The sequence below is a fragment of the Kogia breviceps genome, chromosome 1 (assembly GCF_026419965.1).
Source record: "Kogia breviceps isolate mKogBre1 chromosome 1, mKogBre1 haplotype 1, whole genome shotgun sequence".
Taxonomy (NCBI): domain Eukaryota; kingdom Metazoa; phylum Chordata; class Mammalia; order Artiodactyla; family Physeteridae; genus Kogia; species Kogia breviceps.
The window spans coordinates 146824892-146847226 of NC_081310.1; the positions used below are offsets into that span (position 1 = coordinate 146824892).

The window sequence follows — 22335 nt, forward strand, 5'->3', positions numbered from 1 at the left end:
TTTCATGTGCAACACCTTGAAATAGGGCTAGAAAAAATAGGATTTGCCCACATGTGGGTCAGCTGTTATGCCTAGAAACATCATTTTATACAAAACTCAAGTGTGCATCAGCACAGCATTAAAACTATATGTCTCCACTATGCCCTCTCTCCTGAACTTCCATGCATATAACATAGTTGGGGGGGGGGGCAGTGAAAACATCTGTGGGATGAAAGTAAAGTGATGCTACAGGCTAAAAACTCAACTGCTGGGCTTCCCTGGTGGGGCAATGGTTAAGAATCCGCCTGCCAATGCAGGGGACATGGGTTCAGTCTCTGGTCCGGGAAGATCCCACATGCTGCAGAGCAACTAAGCCCGTGCGCCACAACTACTGAGCCTGAGCTCTAGAGCCCGCGAGCCACAACTACTGAAGCCCGCGCACCTAGAGCCCGTGCTCTGCAACAAGAGAAGCCACCGCAATGAGAAGCCTGTGCACCGCAACGAAGAGTAGCCCCTACTCTCAGCAACCAGAGAAAGCCCACGTGCAGCAACAAAGACCCAACACACCCCAAAATAAATAAATTAAAAAAAAACAAAACTCAACTGCTTGCCAAATACCTCCTAAGAATGATCCACATGTGACTTAAATTCAAAATTGGCATGTTCATACTGAATTCACCTTCCTCTTAAATATCTTTTGCTCTTATTTTCATTGTTAGTTAATAATTCCCCTCCTCTGAGATGTTCAATTTAAAATTTAGAATCATCTTTTAAAATCTTCCTCCCCACCCAGATCTCCAATAAAATCTAGTTGGCAGAATCTATATATTCTATATTCCCTGTCTATGGGTAACATTCTAGGTAACCCATCACCACCCAGGACATCTTTTGTTTTGCTACAATCCTTCCTTGAGGTGTCCTTACTTTTCTCCTAGATTATTAGGGTGGCCCAGCTTGACAAACAACTTGTCTCTTCACCACAATTTATCCTTCACTTGCCAACAAATTAATTTACCCAAATCTCAGACATGACCACAGTCTTTCTTTGCTTTAAAACCTACTGTTTACAGAGGGAAATTTGTCCAGTCAACCAGGGATTCTGAGCCCACCCCATACATCTCTTATCTGCCATTCCAGCTATATCTTACCCCTCACCACACTCAATGCTTTATGATGATTGCTTGCTGTTTTCTGGTCTGAGGCATCCTTTCCCCTAGATATGTGTGCAGGAATTCTACTCTTCAAGACCTCAACTATCACTCTTCTTACCAAGCCTGAGTGCTCAGAGACCTCTGTTCATAATCACTTTTTCTTCTAAAAGAGTCTTTGGGTTTTTCATGACACTTGACACAGTCTGCTTAGTTTACTCTGCATCCTCTGAGCTCCTAAAGGTACAAACTGCTTTATTCACCTTTGTCTATAGACAGTGTCTAGCACAATGTCTTGCACTTAACTATCTTGAACATGATACAGACAAGTTGAGTTGAAAGTGATATATAATACAGATATTTGGAAATTTTGTGCTTTTAAATTCATCCTGCATAATAATCATTAGTATTGTTATAATAATTATTCATATCTATTATTATTATTGATTGAATCTAGCTAATAACTGAGATAACCAAGTCAACATCAACTTAAGTTTCCTATCAGAGCTTATCACAATGGAATAATACTCAGATGAAAATGATGAACATCATGAATGGGCATAAAAGTACTTGAATTTCTGCCTAGAGGTAAAGTAGCTCAGTAATTCTGACATCATCATCACTACCTGTACTCAAACTAAAGACCAGATCAGGTCTGCTACCATGCATGAACTCCTTCAGCAAATATATATTCAGGACCTGTTCAAGCAAGGTACAGAAAACAAAATTGACAGGGTCCCTGAACTCAAGTGTAACAAGAAGAAAGATGAAAGGGCACACAGGATAGAAATATGACTTAGAAGCTGATATCAACCACTCTCACAATCAACCTCAGTCACCTTCAATTCCTCCCTCTTCCAATACCCAACAGTGGGTGCTAACAGCCAAGTTCAGTCCCCCTTCTTGTTCCTTGCCTACATAAATGAAATCAAACTAGGTCTTCTAGTAGTTACCTGGTGGACAAGTAAAATCTCCTTAAAGGGGATCATCATTTCATTCTCTTTCTCGAAAATTTAAAATTCTCTCATTCAAACAACCAGTATTTACTGAGTGTCTACCACGCATCAAAGACACATGGAAGCAAGAGAATTGTCCTTCATTTCATTTACAGAGCTTAAGGTCTCCTGAGTTATTCAGTCTAGAATTTGAGGTTCTCTACAATCTGATATTAATCCAATTTCTCAGCTGCCTCTTCCATCACTTCCCCCAGACACAATGTCCTCTTCAGGTGTTCCTGGCCATTTCCTTCCATGGGGGTTTCTTTAAATTGAACTTTCTCTCCTGGAGAGCTCTCTCTCCATATCCCTATACATTCAAATCCTTTTCCTGCTTCAAGACTCAGCTGAAATGCTTCTTCCATAAACCATTCCACAAATGTTTACTTTTTTTTTTTTTTTTTTGTGGTACGCGGGCCTCTCACTGTCGTGGCCTCTCCCGTTGCGGAGCACAGGCTCCGGACGCGCAGGCTCAGCGGCCATGGCTCACGGGCCCAGCCGCTCCGCGGCATGTGGGATCTTCCCGGACCGGGGCACGAACCCATGACCCCTGCATCAGCAGGCGGATTCTCAACCACTGCGCCACCAGGGAAGCCCGAAATGTTTACTTTTTTAAGTTAATGAATAAATGAGTAATTTAACCTCTGTAGATCTTGCTGCATAATATCATCTTTTTTTTTTTTTTTCTAGGTAGCTCTCAAAAAGATTAAGAAAAATTCCCTAACAAGCTAGAATTTACAAATTTGGGCAGCAGGAAAAGTTGCCCATAATGAATCTTGAGTTGGCTCTCTGGAGTATAGTTCAAACTGCTCAGTTTACAGTTGAGGAAGCTATGGACTAAAAAGGTTAAGTGAACTTTCCAAGATCACACAGCAAACCGGCAGAGCAGAGGCCCATCTGGTCTTATTACTATATTCCTATGATATAATCTGTATCACAACTGAATTTAAACTGAACAAGAAAGCTGTCTTTACAGCTTAAGATGTTTCTTTTCTACCATGATAGAGACTGAATTGATTTAAAAATAAGATATTTAAAAAGAGGCTTGCCTCCTTTTAAAAATGAAAGAAAGCTCATGTTTGAGTTCAGTTAAAAAATTTTTAAAAAAAGGCAATCACAAACACTGACCTGATGCTCTTTAGTCCCTAAAGAATCCTAAGGAGCCTAGTACAGGAATCTGAACATTATAAGTCAGCATGTGAATCATCAAAATTAAAAACAACTCTCTAAGTAACTTATTTCTGGTTCCTATGATGTCAATAATACTTGAAGAACTTAAAATGTGAACACAGAAATTTGCACAACATCTAAATCATACCACAAAATATACAACCAATTTACATGGATAAAGACTTACTCAAATGCCTTCACTCCTTTGCAGGCAGCTCATTAACATGGGCATTAACTTTTTTTTTTTTTTTTTTTAAAGAGAAGCAGTCTAGGAGAACACTAGAAAGTTCCAGGAATGAGAGTCTGGAATGCTCCAATCTAAACCTGAGGGTTAATAAAAATTCACGTTCAAAGGTAGGTTTTGTAGACCAATTTTCTATCCTTTCTCTAAGAGGGTGTGATGGTTAATTTTATATGTCAATTTGGCTGGGCCAGAGTATCCAGATATTTGGTCAGAGACTATTCTGGATGTTTCTGCAAAGGGATTATTGGAATGAGATCAACATTTAAATCAGGGGACTTGTGGGTGGGCCTTACCTAGTTAGTTTAAGGCCCTAATAGAACAAAGACTGACTTCCCCAAGCAGAAGGAATTCTTCCAGCAGAGTGGAACTGTAACTCCTCCTGGGTCTCCAGCCCCTGCTGGGCTACCCTGCAGATCTGGGACTTGATCTCCACAATGACGTGAGCAAATTCTTTAAAATAAATCTCTCTTCCTCTCTCTCACACATATCCTATTAATTCTGTTTCTCTGGAGAACCCTAATAGAGTTATAATATGGGTTTATTCATGAGAATTGTAATCAGGAGGCTGCGTTCTTTCATCAGAACCTATGCTAGTTGCTTTGTCTGCAGCACAATACCCTCAACAGGTTGAAGGATAAGACCTGATTCCTGAAATCATATTGTTCTAGTGGGTGTCAGCTGGGGGATGCATTGAATTTGGGTCTCAGAAAGTGAGATGAGTCCTATATGCCTCCCCTGGTGACGGTATCAATCTCAGTGGATGTCCCAACTCTAAGAGCTCCTTGTAAAATAGCAAGAATCCAATTTAACAATGGTGTGCAGTCTCTTCACTTTTGGGAATCAATGAAGCATTTTAAGTCTCCCCTGATGGGTATGACAGAATTCTCTATAAGGCTGAAGTCTCCTAGCTTTGGGTGGCTGTCTTCAGAAAGCCTTGAAAACAAGTTGCTTACTTACTGTAGCTCCATCAGAATACTACTTTGCTCATCTCAAACCTGGCCTAGATGCCTTAATGCCAGTTCCCACCATGATTATCCAATTAACAAGCATTAATTAAGTGAGGATAACAGCACTGAATCCTACTTGGAGGATGCTACAAAATCCTACAAAAAAGAATAAAAATCTCAGTTCATTTTCTCAGTATTTCCTCCCCGGTTTAACCTCTCCATTGTTCCTGTTTCCTTAAATAAAGATATCAAAAATAAAAAATAAGAATGATACCAGGCAGGAGCACCTACAAAAGAAATTGGGGAAGGGAGGAGAGAAACTGATTAAGAGATGTGGAAGACAAAATTATTGACTGATTTATGAAAAAGTCAAGGGTTAGCAGGGCCTGCTGATAAAACAATAGTTTCAGATGTGCACAGGATAACCCAATCTCTGTGGCAAGCCGGGTTTCAGGGATAGATATTCTCAGTATTATGCATAAAGGAGCTATATTTAAACCTGACAGAATGAGCATGTATGTTTAAGATGGCATATCAGGGAATGCACATGGATAAGACATTTAAAAAATTTATTAACATTATATGACATCCTAATGTGGGCCAAGCAGGTAATGAAAGTCCGGGGAATAGGCTGGGTGTAATGCGATAGGAGCTGGTGGGGACTGTGGTGAAGGGGAGAGAATGCAGGCTGTCTTCAAAGAAGGATGCTCATCACAGAAGCTGACTACTGCCCAGTGGGAATGTGGACCCATCATTGTCAGATCTGATTTTAGAGAGGACAGAAATTTGGATTTTTTAAAAAAAATTTTTGGCTGCGTTGGGTCTTCGTTGCTGCGCGTAGGCTTTCTCTAGTTGTGTCGAGTGGGGGTTACTCTTCATTGGGGTGCACAGGCTTCTCATTGCAGTGGCTTCTCTTGTTGTGGAGCATGGGCTCTAGGCATGTGAGCTCAAATAGTTGTGGCATATGGGCTCAGTAGTTGTGGCTCGCTGGCTCTAGAGTGCAGGCTCAGTAGTTGTGGCGCATGGGCTTAGCTGCTCCATGGCGTGTGGGATCCTCCTGGACTGGGGCTCAAACCCATGTCCCTGAATTGGCAGGTGGCTTCTTTTTTTTTTTTTTTTGCAGTACGTGGGCCTCTCATTGTTCTGGCCTCTCCTGTTGCGGAGCACAGGCTCTGGACGCGCAGGCTCAACGGCCACGGCTCATGGGCCCAGCCGCTCTGCAGCATGTGGGATCTTCCCGGACCAGGGCACGAACCCATGTCCCCTGCATCGGCAGGCAAACTCTCAACCACAGCGCCACCAGGGTAGCCCTGGCAGGTGGATTCTTAACCACTGCACCACCAGGAAAATCTCAGAAGTTTGGATTTTTAAAATGTGTAATTCCCCTAAATTTTAAAGGTAGGCAACAGATTTTAAAACTAACAAATTTAAAAACCTTTAAAACATCTCGTGGAGCCAAGATAAACACACTTGTAGGCCAGATATAGACCACGGGCATTATTAGGTGTTTCTGCATCTCTGCTGTCCTTGCGAGGGAGCCCAGGATCTTGTGGACCCTCACCACCTAACCCATTACAACACAAAGGGAGCTGTAAATTAAATTACACGAGTGAATAAATTCATTCTCAAAATTATGCTATTTAAAGTAATACCACTGAAAATGAGTTTTTCTTAGAGTAAACCACAGCCTATTTTTTTCCACATTAGATAATATTAATTCTTCACATCATTCCTTCAACAAATATTGATGGAATACCTAATCACTATGCAGGGCCCTGTACAAAATAATTAACTTCCAGGGCTCCTGAGTAAGAAGAGTTGACTGGTCTGAGAAGCAAAGTATCAAAATCATCTGAAAAAAATCAATTTTCTGCTGCTTTGCGGGTTCTCTCTGTTGTCATCATAGTATAACCTTCAGGGTGTATTCTGCAGAATATTCTATAATAGAGTGCTTTAAAGTCCCTCTCTCTTCAGAACTGGGCATATTATTTTTTAAAAATATGCATTATCAAACTTTAGTGACAAAAATCAAATATGGATTATAAATCAGTAAAAATAAAATTCTAGGCCTAAAATATAAAAATTAGCCATTGGTTAAAATCAGTCATAAAAATTTTGGCCTAGTGCTAACTTGTCCTTAATACGGTTGGAGAAGCAAGGTCAATGGGCTACAGATATAATGTTAGTAATAAATAGTTTGAGTGCTATTGGGCCACTGTTGCATTTTTAAAAATGTTTATAGGGCCCAGATATTTAAGAATGGACAAGATCCAGATATAAGACTGGTGATGCCTTATCTCAAGTCCACTTGCTTATATTTACTGTAATGGCGTTATTAATGCATATGCATGTGGCCAGTTCATGGGCATAAAGAGTTTGCTTTATAGGGAATTTCCTGGCGGTCCAGTGGTTAGGGTTCCACACTTTCACTGCTGGGTTCAATCCCTCGTCAGGGAGCTAAGATTCCACAGGCTGAGCAACGCAGTCCATCTGCATCCCCCCCACCCCCCAAAAAAGAAGAAAGTTGTTTGCTTTATAGGAAAGTAAAACCTTACAATTCGGAAGGACTTTTCTCAACAACCTTAAGTCCATTTTTCCTTAACTTCAGTCATTACCATATCGATCATCTTCAAAACTTTGGTCACATTCCCTTAATATTTTCATTTTAATTAATGTGTTTTTAAAATTTAGGCATATTTATTTTAAAAAGAAACTTTATGTTGCTCCCATAAGAGAAAAAACAGTATCTCTTGACATAGAGGATAACCTGTTTTTAGTCATGTCCTTACACTGCTTCTCAAGACTGGGAGTTCTTCCTTTCTGCATTTAACTCCAACATGGACTCCCTGAGATTCAAAATGGAGACTTTTTCGGCGGGATTGAAATATAAGAAAGAGGGACTGAAAATGTCCACAGTAGGACACCACAATGGTTAAAAAATGCAGATTAAAGCGTTTTATGAGAAACTGGAAAAAGGGCAGCTAAGGATTCCTACTCTGATTCACAGCAAAAACTTACTATTAACTTTTCCCATCTTTGAATCTTCGTTAAAAAGGTGAAAGAGCCTCAATTTTATAAAGTATTTGTGCTTAGCTAATGACTAGAGAAGTGTCAGCTCAGTGTTCACTCCAAAAATTCCTACACACATTCTCTGGCAAGTGAGCTTCTTGTTTAGCCAAGAAGACTCAGTCTAAAAGAAGGGTAGTTGTCACTTGCCATCTTCAGCAGCAGACGGTTGTGATCAGATCTCTCTTTAAGAGGGAACCTGTTTTTTGTCATCTGTACACCTTCTGAATACTCAGATTTATCATCAGAACTCTTCTGGTTTTACCAGATTCACCCCAAATGGCAGTTCTTGGCTCTGTCCACTACTCCTAGTAAGGAGAGAAGATTGCATTGCAGTTCCACAGTTTCCATTCTTCATTCAACATAGAAGTCCAGCCTCTAAAGGAGGAACAGCCTCTTATACTAATCTACTTACTCAGCATGGGTCCTGCTAGAAGTATAATTCAAGTCTCTTAGATGTTAAACTGAACTAAATGAGAAATTCCTGGAGGGCAGAAACTACATTTTACGGTTTATTATATTCACTTAAAGGTAGACCACTAGTTTTTGGCAAATGGCTGGATGGACTGCATCTCAGACCTCAAGCCTTATCCTAGCATATTCAAAATGGAAACCACTGTCTTTACTCCAAAACATTTTGATGTAAGTCTTCCCAAACTTGAGATGTGTACATTGTGTGTATGCATGTATGGCCATTTTCACAAGTCAGCAAATTCTCTTCTACAGCATGGCTGCATCTTATGTTATCACTTTTATGAATGTGACATAATTTCCTTAACTAATCTCCTATTATTAGAAATTTAGGAATAGTTACAATATTCTCTATTCTAAATGGCACTACAATGACTCTGTTTACATCTTTATAAACATGTCATTATTTCCTTGTGATATTCTTCCAAATGACCAGATCAAATAAGATGCACACTTAAAAAAATTGAAGTATAGCTGATTCACAATATTGTGTTAGCTTCAGGTGTACAGCAAAGTACTTCAGATATATATCTTTTTTTCTGATTCTTTTCCATTATAGGTTATTACAAGATATTGAATACAGTTCTCTGTGCTATACAGTAAATCCTTGTTGTTTATTTTATATATGGTAGTATCTGTTAATCCCATACTCCTAATTTATCTAACCCCCCACTTCCTCTTGGGTAATCATAGCTTTGCTTTCTATGTCTGTGACTCTGTTTCTGTTTTGTAAATAAATTCACTTGTACTACATTTTAGATTATAGTGATATCATATAATATTTGTCTTTTTCTGTCTGACTGACTTCACTTAGTATGATAATCTCTAGGTCTAGATGCACACTTCTGAAGTTCACAGGATCTTTGGTGATGCCACCCACCTGGTATAGTACTCTGCTTAGAGGAACCAGGGCACCTTTCTGCTGTGTCACATTTTGCCCTATTTATTATGTTCAGTATTTGGCCCCCACCCAATAATTTTTAAATTTCTTGAGAGTGGAAATTACTCTCAAGTAGAAATTCCATCCCCTTACGCATCTCCATATTCAAACCATTCCAGATCCCAACAAATAGTAATCAAACACATTTGCGAGGTATTGGGATGAAAATGGATGAGGTGTAATCCATGCCCAGAACAGCAGGGGAGGCAGACCTACCAACAACTACATGGGATACATTCAGTTCTACACCGTAATAGAGATGGAGGAAAACTTACTATGGGAACAAAGATGAGGGAGCAGTGAATTCCTCCAGGGCAAAGGTAAACAAGGAGAGGGGAAAAAAAGAGGTAACAGGAAGCTATGGAGGGAGGCAAATTATTGAATTACTTCTTGAAACATTAATAGAAATTCACGAGGGGGAAAAATAATGGGGAGGTGACATACTGCATAGACTTACAAGTAGACGCCAGTCAATTCAAGCTTTCTGTTTCATCTAGAGTAGTTCCACCTAGGAATTTCATGAATATCTCCCATCTTCTGAGGCAACTTCTGCACTACTGACATTTTGAGCCAGATAATTCTTTGTTTTGCAGGGCTGTCCTGTGCATTATAGGATGTTTGCAGCATCCCTGGCCTCTCCTCACTACATGTCAGTAGCAACTGTCCCCACCTTCCAATTGTGACAACTGAAAATGTTTCCAGACATTGCCAAATATCCCTGGGGATGAAGGGGAGTGGAAATCACCCTGGTTGAGAACCAGTGTTTTAAGCGTAATTCTAGCTCTAAGGACTTCTCCCTAACTATACCATCTTTTCTCTCAGCCAGGAAATGATTTTTTTCTTTGGTTCAAAGCCCTACTGGACCCTTCTTTTATTTTTAGGTTAGAGACAAACTGTCAAAAACATTAAGGTACTGATGCCCCAACTATAAAAATGATATCAGTAACAAAAAACGAAATGTTCACTACGATAGGGAAGTATGTGTATTGTGGCTGATATTTGTTCAGAACATTACAATTTGCAAAATACTCTCATAATTGATTTTACTGAATGCTCACAACATCCTGTGAAGTATCCATCATTGATCCCATTCTAGGGATGAAGACAGGCTGGGTCAAAGACATCAAGTATCTGAGACCACCTGAGTATTAAGTCCTGGAGCTAAGATTCATATCCAGACAGTCTCATTCCAAATTGTATACACTTTCCATTTAGTTTAGTAAACAACTAATATGAGCTTCTCTAGGTTGCAGACAGGCTAAGCCAGAGAGAAAGACACATCTTAACATCACACAAATGTTGTGTGATGGAGAAATAAAATGATTTGAGGATGCTCTGTTACCTACATAGCCCACCAGGAAGCTGTAATAAGTAAAAACTTCTTTGTGGAAGCAAACCATCACTTAACTACCAAAAAACTATGTTGTCTCCATCCTTTGCATAGCTTCAAGAGCACTTATTATGCAAAAAGAAGAGTGAAACATACTAAATATGCTAACATTTACACTCATAATTTTTAAAGTATGTTAACTTATTTTAGTCATTCTATTGTAAATAGCCAATGCTAAATTGGTATAATAGAGATTATTATCCACTGATAGAAAACTGTGCATACAAATAAACATTAAGTAATTAGATTATGGTCACACAGATAATTAGAGACTAAATCAAAATTAAGTTCTTTGTACCTCTAGATAAGTGTTCTTTCCCCTCCAAGCAGTTTCCAGCATCACATGACCCTACACCCCTCCAGATATAAATATCACTATGTCAATAAATAAAAATATCCTCAACCATTCTGTTTCAATATTATCTGAAGCCACATCTACCTTGGTAGTTTTAAACACACTATAAAGTATTAAGAGGGAATTTTTTCTACTCTTGTATCAAAGATAAAAAGCATTCCCTTAAATTAGGCAAATTAGCAGAATCAGTGAAACTGTCTTATTCATGACGCATTAGTTAACACAGGAAAAAAAATGTTTGCAATTTTCTAGACTTAGTCAACTCCATACTCAAACAATGCTTGATACTTCTGAACCTGGACTGCAGCCTGACAAAAAGGCAAGCGGGGAAGGTCCATGAGTTTCCTGGATATAGTCACACTTCTTTAAGAATTATTTGTCTATGTTAAGGTAAAGGGCTAATTTAAGACAAGAATACATTTTGCAATAAACAAACAGATATTTTAAATATGAATGGAAAGCCATTCAATTCCTAGTTTAAACAACAAAAAATTCCAAGTCTTACTCCATCATAGAAGGTGGGATAGTACAGCAGTCTTGAATCGCAGTTAGGGGAGAGGTCAAGTGAGCCGTGTAGGATGCTTCTACAACTTGCTTGTTCCGGTTGACCACATCCAAGTAACGGTTGAACTTCTCTCGGATTTTTTTGGCTAGCTGTAGGATGAGAGTAAGCAAAATAAATCGAAAGACCAGGACAATAACCCACTGTACTTTTTCCTATAAGCTCATCAATTTGTGTCACAAGCTGCCTGTAGTAAACTTCAGGTAAGATAAACACACACCCAAGTCTTATTTCATTGTGTAAACTGAAATAAAAATTGCAAAATGCCCAGAAGGCACAGAAGGATACTTCAACAGCAGTAAAATAATAACTTCTATCTTACAATAGATTATAATACATTAAGAACTACCCATGTGCTCAAATTCAGATAGAACAATACTGATCCATAAAATGCCTTGCTGGAGAAAACAAAGTCTGTTGATATTATCGTCGGCATGGCAGTGGGTATTAGGAGTTACAGAGCAACAATAGTGATTGGAAGAAAAAATGCCACTATTCATGGTTCTCGATTCCCACAGATTTTTCAGGAGGAAAACACTTGAAGGAAGAGAAATGATATTGCGTATCTTCTGCTACACAACCCCAGGGGGTGCCATTCACAGCCTTCCATGTGAATGGCAAATCCCTGAAGTTGTGCAATGCAGACATCCATACAAAACAAAATATATTGTTAGAAATAGATCTGTGTTTGGTCTGTTACACCTTTAACACGGACAAATGTCTTTCTTAACTGCTGTGAACAGAACACTTCATCATAATACACTTTCATATGGGGATAGCAAAAACAAATTGCTAAGCATACTGCTTTTTTCTCCATTGTTCCCACCAAGTACCACAGCTTAATTAGAGATCTCTAAGGAAAACGGTGTTGTTTTTCTTCCCCTTAAACAAAATGTTACCCAAATGCAATGACTGATAGAATTATTGCTAATTGGTTTTGTAGAGCTATTCATTATCAGCACACTAGAGGAGAACTAATCATCTCCTTTGGGTCATGCATCTCGCACAATCCAACAGCTTGGAGGCTGAGAACATGGAGCCAAATCAGAATATCTTCGTTTGTTATTTTCAAGCCGATGTTCAAATTTGCTTCAAATTTCCCACCTACCAGTGTCATTCTTCATTGCCCTTGGGAACAAATGTTCTGTAACAGGATAAAGATAAGGTGTGCTTGAAAGGACTGAAATTCCAAATAACATCTTCACAAATTCACTTCTAAAATGAAAAGGGAAATTGCAAACATTTCTTTCCCTCACACATATCCAAACACACAAACACTTGAGAAATACCCCAGTGTTTCTTCTACACATTTGGAGAATTCTAACTTAAAGTCAGATCTAGCTCATCATGATATTCTCTTTTTTTTTAATTGGAGTATATTACAATGTTGTGTTAGTTTCTGCTGTACAATGAAGTGAATCAGCTATATGTATACATATATCCCATCCCTCTTGGACCTCCCCACCCCCCATCCCACCCATCTACGTCATCACAGAGGACTGAGCTGAGCTCCCTGAGCTATACAGCAGGTTCCCCCTAGCTATCTATTTTACACATGATAGTGTATTTATGTCAAACCTAATCTCTCAGTTCATCTCAGCCTCCCCTTCCCCCCGTGTCCACACATCTGTTCTCTATATCTGTGTCTCTATTCTTACCCTGGAAATAGGTTCATCTGTACTATTTTTCTAGATTCCACATACATGCATTAACATATATTTTTCTCTTTCTGACTTACTTCACTCTGTATGACAGACTCTAGGTCCATCCACATCTCTACAAATGACCCCATTTTGTTCCTTTTTATGGCTAAGTAATAGTCCATTGTATATACATGTACCACATCTTCTTTATCCCTTCATCTGTTGATGGACATTTAGGTTGTTTCCATGACCTCGCTATTGTAAATAGTGCTGCAATGAACACTGGGTTACATGTGCCTTTTTTTTTGGGGGGGGGGTGGCGGTACGTGGGCCTCTCACTGCTGTGGGCTCTCCCGTTGCGGAGCACAGGCTCCGGATGCGCAGGCTCAGCGGCCACGGCTCACGGGCCCGGCTGCTCGGCGGCATGTGGGATCCTCGCGGACCGGGGCACGGACCCGTGTCCCTTGCATCGTCAGGCGGATTCTCAACCACTGCGCCACCAGGGAAGCCCTACATGTGCCTTTTTGAATTATAGTTTTCTCACTGTATATGCCCAGTAGTGGGATTGCTGGTTCATATGGTAGATCTATTTTTTAGTTTTTTAAGAAACCTCCATACTGTTCTACACAATGGCTGTATCAATTTACATTCCCACCAACAGTGCAAGAGGGTTCCCTTATCTCTGCATCCTTTCCAGCATTTATTGTTTGTAGATTTTTTGATGACCGGTGTGAGGTGATACCTCACTGTAGTTTTGATTTGCATTTCTCTAATAATTAGTGAGGCTGAGCATCTTTTCATGTGCGTCTTGGCCATCTGTATGTCTTCTTTGGTGAAATGTCTATTTAGGTCTTCCACCTATTTTTTGATTGGGTTGTTTGGTTTGTTTGTTTTTCTTTTTTTTTTTTTGGCGGTACGCGGGCCTCTCACTGTTGTGGCCTCTCCCGTTGCGGAGCACAGGCTCCGGACGCACAGGCTCAGCAGCCATGGCTCACGGGCCCAGCCGCTCCGCTGCATGTGGGATCTTCCCAGACCCGGGCACGAACCCGTGTCCCCTGGATTAGCAGGCGGACTCTCAACCACTGCACCACCAGGGAAGCCCGGTTGTTTGGTTTTCTGATACTGAGCTGCATGAGCTGTTTGTATATTTTGGAGATTAATCCTTTGTCTGTTGTTTCGTTTGCAAATATTTTCTCCTATTCTGACGGTTGTCAGATCTAGCTCATCATGATATTCTAATTTGGCTCACTGCCTATTTTTTAATGGGCTAAGAATGGCTCTTACATTTTTAAATGTAATTTTTAAAAGGTATTTTGTGATATTTAATAACTATATGAAATTTGAATTTCAGTGTTCGTAAGTAAAGTTTTATTGAAACAGTCATTTGTTTACATATTGTTTCTGGCTGCTTTCATTATGCAATTGCAGAGTTAAGTAGTTGGAATAGAGATTGTATGGCTTGCTTTGCTATAGGCAGAAATCAGAAGCCCTAACATGTCCAAGATTGAGCCATAACTCCAGTAATTTTATAAAAATTTGCTTCCCATTTAGAAGTGGGGTTCCCTCTACTTCCACTGCTTGAATCTGAGTAGGCTTATGATGGCTTCTACCAGTAGCATAGAGAAAGTGACACTATGTAACTTGCAAGGCTAGGTCATAAAGGGCCATGCAGCTTCCGCCTGTCTCTCTTGGAATGCTCTCAACTACCATGCTGTAAGAAGTCCAAGACACATGGAGAGGGCACAGTCAAGTGCTTGGTTGGCAGCCCTAGGTGAGCAAGTCTTCATCCCAGTCCTTGCTCTGCATATGAGTCAAGAAGCCTTTGGATAATTCCAGCCCCCAGCCTTCGCTGATGGAACCCCAGACATGACGGAACAGAGGTGCCATCCTTGCAATGCCTGAACCACAGAATCCGTAGGCATAAAGAAACAGTTGTTTATGTCACTAAGTTTGGGATGCTTTCTAATGCAGCAACAAGTAACCAGAACACCCAGGATAGGTGGAATTCCATCCTAAGATAAACATGTTGAGGCTAAGCTAAACAAAGCTGCTCAGACAGAAGCACTGCAACTAAATCATCGGAATTATCGAGACTGTAGCCTGTGAATTATAAACCTGTTGCAATGAGATTTCAGGGTTCTTCAGAAAATCATAACAGCTGCCATACAGTGGTACTTACCATATGCTAAGCACAAGGACCCTACAATGTAGGTACTGTCATCTTATATCAATGAGCCACAAAATAAAAGGACCCACTCACTCATTCAGAACTCAGAACTGTCTTGCCTATAAAACCTGTGTGTGTTCACTTGCTTAGCTATGGTGCCCCAGACAAACTTAAGAGAAGCTGCAACATGATCAGCCATGGCACAGAGTGGGCTGGCCGTGGAACTAACTGTTCCTTGGGTTGCGGAACCCGAGGGGGGGTGGTTACTGACTGATGAGAGATTGGCCCTGTCCGGGGTTGGGGGAGCAGGGAGTGGTATCTGCCTTTGGCCTCCTGGTTAGGGTGAGCCTCAAGCTGCATTCTTCATAGGTGGAGGCACTAACTTGCACACAGAGCCCAGACACACAAGGCAATGGAACAAAAAGTCTCAGAAGCAAGCTCTCTCCACTAGGATTCGTACCTCTTGGTCAGAAACCCCTCAGTGTTTCATACTGCGACACCCTATCTTGTTTATTTAAAACAAATAATTGCCAACATCTGTTGAGGGCTAACTATGTGTAGGGCACTATTCTGAGCACCTCACAAGCATATATCAATTTAATCCTTCAAAGAACCCTATAAAGTACACATCTCCATCTTCTAGAAGTGGACACTGAAGGTTAAATAACTTGCTCAAGGTCACAGAGCCAGTAAGTAGTAAAGCTGGGATCCAAAGCCAATAGCATTCTGCTTCAGAAACAAAGCTCCGGCCTTTATGCAACACTGCTCCACGCTGTAAATACACAGACCAACAACCTCCCTCGCCCCATTTCTTTTCAAACCCATTTGAACAAATGCTGTGAAATTCTCGGCAGGATACCATAAGCAATACACAGCCTCATTATTTTATAATAAGAATTAGATTTTTAATAGTTTACATTTCATTTAAAATTCTTCATAATTCCTATGAAAATCAAAAAATCGAAGAAGTTTAGAACTGCTAAATTCTACCGCCAATATGAAAAAGGGATCGGGCCGAATTTGAAATAATGTATCCTCCAAAACAATGCCTATCTGTTGTTACCTGACTACTGTGGTATCAGTTCCACTGAACTAACTTAAACTGTTCTGATTACTCCACGGTGTTCCAGTTTGTTCATAACCTGGAAGGAGAACAGAAATGAATGTACCATTCCAATCCTGCAGGAAGTGAACTTCAGAATTCACTATTTTCCTCTGGGTTTTCATCTGAGTTAATTTATCTGTCATCGTAGAGTAGTAAGATGAAATTGTAATTCCTATTTTACGTGTGAGAAAACAGAGGCATGTGGAGCTTGAGGGTCTCTGGATTCCCAGGGGGTGCCTGGCCTCCTGTGACCCCACTGCCTGAGATGACCCACCCTGTGCCCTTTGGACAAGGACTGTGACAGTCACTCACAGTAGAAACCTCACGCTCCACCGCGGGGTAGTTTTTCCCTTTCGAAAAGCAATCTCTTTTAGCATGCCAACCAAATCCAGGTTGCTCGGCAAGCATAACAGAATCTATTAGAGTAAAGATAGCCCACAGAAAGATTAAATCCTGAATGTATCTGTTAAATGCGAGAGAACTGGCTACCAAGGCGGAAACTTCCAAGAGGCCAGACAGATTCTGGGTGTGTATCCTGCCATGATCCCTGCAGACAGGAGAAAACAAAGGACGTTCTCAGCAAAAAGCTACAGGTGGACCCACAATCCTCCTCACTGTAATTAAAAACATTTTTCTTTCCATGGCTCAGCTTTCATCTTTTATCCTTCTTTATCCTCTCCCCTTCATCCCCTAAGGGGTTCCTGAATGCTGATGAGATGACGGGACTGAAACCATCTTGTCATCTTTTGGGTCAATTCTTCGGCGAGCCAGCATCCAGCCACGGGTCAAATCATGAGTAGGTAGCGCGCCAGTCCCCATGGGAACAGATTCTAATTTGTCATCATCTCCAGTGACAACGTTTCATCACAACATCAATGAATTTCTTTCTTGCTGAATTTCACTTCCCTTAATTTTCCCATAGACATTTCTGTCATTTGCATACTTCCCCAGAGGCCCCCCTCCTTTTTTAAAGCTCTTTTTACCTTAGCTTTATACTTTTGAAGAGTGGAGATGGGGTGGGCACACAGTTAGAACAAGGTAAAAGAAAACAAAAATGCAAAAGCATAGTACACACTTTATTTATGCCTCTTTCCTAAAAGGAAGAGCCAGAAGGAGTTTTGAATGTTAGGGAAAGCTTTATTTAAAATACATAACAATGATGCTGACAGGCACAGACAGGAAAGGTACCCTAGGGAACTGAAGATTCATAGCAAAATTCCTATTGAATGTAGAAGAGTTTAACATTTGACATTCAGAAACCTCTGTGCCGTGGTAAGAATTTAACAGCTGATCCCCCTTTCCTTCTATTTAAGCCTTATTTAGAAAATAACCCTTTGGTTTTCCAGCAAGTTTCAGGATTTGGTTATTTAAATGTCCGTGACATAGACATAATTTTAAGTATACTCAAGCACAAGGATTTAACATCTCTGAACATCACACCATTGCTTTCCATCCAGAGTTCAAGGAGGAAACCTTCTCATTGTTTCACATTGTACACTGTTTATAGGATATAAGAAACACCCTATACTTGCTATTATTTTTATTAGTAACAGTTATAATATTCCAGACAGCTCTCCCAATTATTAGCTGGGAATCTAGGCCAGTTCTTTGACTTCCCTTAGCCTTGGTGTCCTCATGAGTAGAATAGGACAACATAGTTTGAAGGGCTTCTTGTTATGTTCAAATGAAACAATGAGTATATAAAGCCCAGGATGAGTACAAGGGATTATTCTCATTGTTATACCCCAGTCTCTGGACTAGGAAGAGAGCATACGGTGTTGATAAGGAAATAACGTGGGGTTTAAATTTCCCAGTAACAGAGCCGTAAGTAACGGGAGAGGGAATACCTGAACATTAACTATTTTACTCACTCATTTAGCTCATCCTCATGCTTAATCCTCCACAGGAAACCTGGCACACGGTCTGGAGGGGAAAAAGCATTTTTTTCCCTTAAAAATTAACAGCAAAATGGCACAAAGAACTTTAAGCTTTGGAGTCAAAGAAATTTGAGTTAAGTCAAGCTCTGTCACTTAGTCAGTCAATAGAACCAAGTAAATAAATTATTTCTCTAACCCTCAACTTAATTACCTCTAAACTGGAAATAACAATAGCTGCTTCATGATATTGTTTGAGAACTAAGAGGGATAATGCTTATAAAGTATCTAGCAGAGTGTCTAACAGATTGTATGCGCCAAATAAATGGTAGTGACTGTTGTTTTACTCTTGTTCTTACTACTCTTGTTGTCATTGTTGTGATTATTTGGGGCACTATATGTAGTGACTCAGGTTCTGCGAGTGGAGAATCCCAAAGAGCATAGGAAGAGTCAGGAGGGTTGTGTTAACACAGGGCTATGACCTTACCAGGGCTGTGGGTGCCTCTTCCACAGCACTGTGTCATGTAGGTTACATAGTTAACAGTCGTAGGTAGTTTGGGACTCTTCTGGGATCCTCTTTTTCTTTCTTTTTTTGCAGTACGCGGGCCTCTCACTGCCGTGGCCTCTGCCATTGCGGAGCACAGGCTCCCGACGCGCAGGCCCAGCGGCCACGGCTCACGGGCCCAGCCGCTCCGTGGCACATGGGATCCTCCCAGACCGGGGCACGAACCCGTGTCCCCTGCATCGGCAGGCGGACTGTCAACCATTGCGCCACCAGGGAAGCCCTGGGATCCTCTTTTTCTAAACGTAAGGATCTAATAAGACTTTACTCGTGTGTCCCACTTTGCCATTTTCAAAGCATTTTTACCTGACTCGTCTCATGTGTGCCCTCCAACAACCCTGGGAGCTAGGCAGAGCCGATATTCCCTGCCCCCTCTCTACAATCAGGAAATCAAGGCTCAGTTGTGCGCCCAAGCTCATGCTGAGTAAGTGCAGAAAACAAAGAGACCATTGCTTCTAATCCCCAGCTCCACTCTCTTTCTGCTACAAGCTCCTCCAAATTGCAGAAAAGTGTGAACTCTCCCAGATCAAATGATCTAAGTGCTACTCATTCTTCCAGTCCCAGCCCCGCTTTTGCCTCTTTGAAGCCTTCTCAGGACCTTCTTTCCCCATATTGTCTAGGACTCTGCATCTGTGCCACTCATTGTTGGTCTTTCCTCATTTAAATATGCCATTTCCCCCAAGAAACTAATAACAATGATTAGCATTTACCCACTGCTTACTATGTGCCAGGCACTTTGAAAGTGCAACTTTATGTGATGCCTTTTTTTTTTTAATGCTTACAACACTTGGTAATTGCTATATGCTATTTTTATAGATAGTTCTGATAGATTAACCTGCCCAAGGTCAATCAGCTAATAAAAATAATTAGATTGAACCCATGCTCTTGAACCACTGCACTATGCATTTTTCTTTCATGTACACCTAGCATTGAGAAGAGACTTAAAAGGTTCCTTACTGTATTCATTTCCCCTCAATCTACCATTACTTGCCATATTGGAAAACCTGCTTTCAGTTCAAAAAAAGGGCAGATAACTTAGAGCATTGCTCATATCTGGTTCAAGCCAATCAGAAACTCTGGGCCTGTCCAGTTCCCTATCTTCATTTGCTTCCTGGATAATATAAGCGGCTCTGGAGTAAGTCATGCTGAGTAAAGAGGACCAGTTCAGAGAAGGTACCCTGATGGCAATTGGCCATAGCTGTGATGTGGCCGTCGATCCACTCTGAGCTCAGGTCTCAGGGTGGAAGAGCCTGGGCCTGGCAGGCAATGATACAGGACAAGACAGATGAAGACCCGGAGATGGGATAGGGCCCGTCTGAATTTCTAATGGCCCGCGGAGGCTTCAGGGTTGTCTGACGGATGTGTGGGAATAGCACATCCAGTGGAGAAGTGGGGCAGCCGCTGACAGACGAACTGCAGGTGGACCAGGAAGATTTATGTGCAAGGCTGTCTGGGCTCCAGGGTCACATACCCTGATCCCGGGAGAGGTGGGCCCCTGTGGCTGAGCTGGGGAGGCGTGCAATGGAAAAAACAGGAGGCAAGTGCTGACATGCCAGAGAGCCGAAGGAGGCCAATCCCTGGGAATCGGTTGAGAGTGGCAGCTTCTCTCTTTAAGCAAAACACAGGTTTGCTTTAAAGATTATAATGGGGTTTGGTTTGGGCAGCAGTTGTGCTAGATATTCCAAGAGAATCACGGAAACACAGAGCCGAGCCTCCTGAAAGCCAAGGTTATCAACTCAAGGGCTCAATGGGCTCTTACCCTGTTTTTCACCCCACTCTACCCTTAACAACCAGGTCATAACAAAAGAAACAAAAGGAAGGGCAGGCTTCAACCCACTTCTCCCCACTTCACTGTAACAGGAGTCCTGGGCTGAGGTTCCTTTAAACCAAAATAAGCAAGTGCTCAGGACTTGAAAGTTTACAGCCTGTTCCTTCGCAAGGAAAAAGCAGTTTAACCTAGTCTTAACCTTCGAAAGGCTCAAGAGACTGAGAACTGGGGGATGGGGAAGGAGCACTGGCCACAGCATATAGGAGAAACGAACATTTTACATTACAACTTTTGAGATAAGTTTTCCTAGTTTATGAATCAGGGAGGAAAGGAGTTAAAATACGCTGGAACTTAGAAATTCTCTGGTGGCCCATGAGGGATACAGAGAAAGGGAAAGGAAACCCAGTCCCATTACTCTTACCATGTAAAACTCTCATTTAGAGTATAAGCATCTGTGCAGAACTTATAAACACCAAGTATAACTTAGAAGCATTCTAAGTTAACAGGGTGGGGTGGGGGATGAATTACAGGAACTGGGGTCAGCTGGGAGGGCTCTAGGAGCCTGCAGTTTCATTCTAGCCCACACTACTTTCCCCACACCTCTTATCTACACCCAACCTTGCAACCTGGCCCAGAGCCTGGCACGCTGCAGGGACTTGGGAAACATTTTTTGTATTAATGAAGGATGAAATGTGGCCTAGCCTCCAGTAGGAGGCCAACTGACCAGAGCGTTTTAGGGTTCTTCACGGGCCCTCTGAGAGCACAAGGGTCAAATACTTGCCAGCAGGTGTCAATTAGCTCAGCAATGAAGTGGAAAGATGAGACTGGCAAGGAAACAAAAATCTGCCACTAAACACTTCCTAATCTTCAACCTGGCCAAGAACTCATTAAATCCAATTCTTGGGAAGACAATCTTAAGACACAATGAAAAAAAGCTAGATGTTTCCATTTCCTCTTTCTTAATAAGTTAACCCAACTTACCTTTCCAATGGAATATAACATCGTGTCATTTTAGGACTTCACTGCAGTTCTAACAGCAGCAGCGCTTAACTACAGTTAGTCTAAGGTCTCCTACTTCCCCGTTATAAAAATATAAGTCAGTGTAAGACAGCCTAATGTACATCACATCCCATTTTTTGAGCAACAAATTTTCACAACGTAGATTCCCTTTAAAACTAAGGAAAAATAATAGTACAAGGGAAAGCATCTTATAAACATTTGATTTCTTCAGTTGTTGAAGCCTGGCCTTGAGTATCCATAATCATTCGAGTGTTCAGTATGGCCTATCTTAGGGGGTAGGGGGACTCTCTCCTCTGGTCCTACATTCACACAATAAAGCCAGCTTGTAATATACTTATCTCAATAGAAAAGATAGAAAAGCCATTTCTTGGCTTTAGTTTCAAGATACTTGAGTAGTGATAAATCAGCCCCTGAGAACTAGGGACATTTATGATGCAGGCCTGAAGCTTGAAGTACTAATACAGAGATACAAGTTTTGGGTTTCTGCTTTTTTATAACTAGGAAAAACAGCAACACTCACATAGACCACTTAGATGAGGTGCAAATGCTGTATGCTAGCAGGAAATGCGCTGCTATTAAGGCTTGCTAGAAATAACAACACAAAGTAGCGTTTCCCATGTGGGTTCCACACCAGAGGAATGAGGGTATTTGCCTCAACCATAACAATTTTATTATATCCTTCTCTGAACTGTTCTGTGTGTTCCCTTGCCAAGCTGCATCTGATACTATTCTCTAACTGACAGTTGGATTTAGGAAGGTCTTCTTATCCCCTATCTGACGACAGGGAGGATGGCAAACACAAGAGCCAGGGTATGCATGCTCTTCATTGGCTGTTTGCTTCCATAGGACTCATGCTCACACCTTCCCCTGGAGGGTGGTGCACGACATGAGTGTCAGTGGATGTGACAGTGACACTTCTCTGACACTTC

At 41.1% G+C, this 22335-nt stretch overlaps 1 protein-coding gene across 1 annotated transcript in view; it reads right to left on the reverse strand.

The window, feature by feature from the left end:
• The window catches only part of CACHD1 (cache domain containing 1), a 214865-nt gene that overhangs the window by 89511 nt on the left and 103019 nt on the right, over positions 1-22335 (reverse strand). The window contains exon 3 of the mRNA XM_059045484.2: positions 11211-11359. Coding sequence (XP_058901467.1) covers positions 11211-11359 — 149 coding nt within the window. The remainder of the gene's footprint in view (positions 1-11210; positions 11360-22335) is intronic.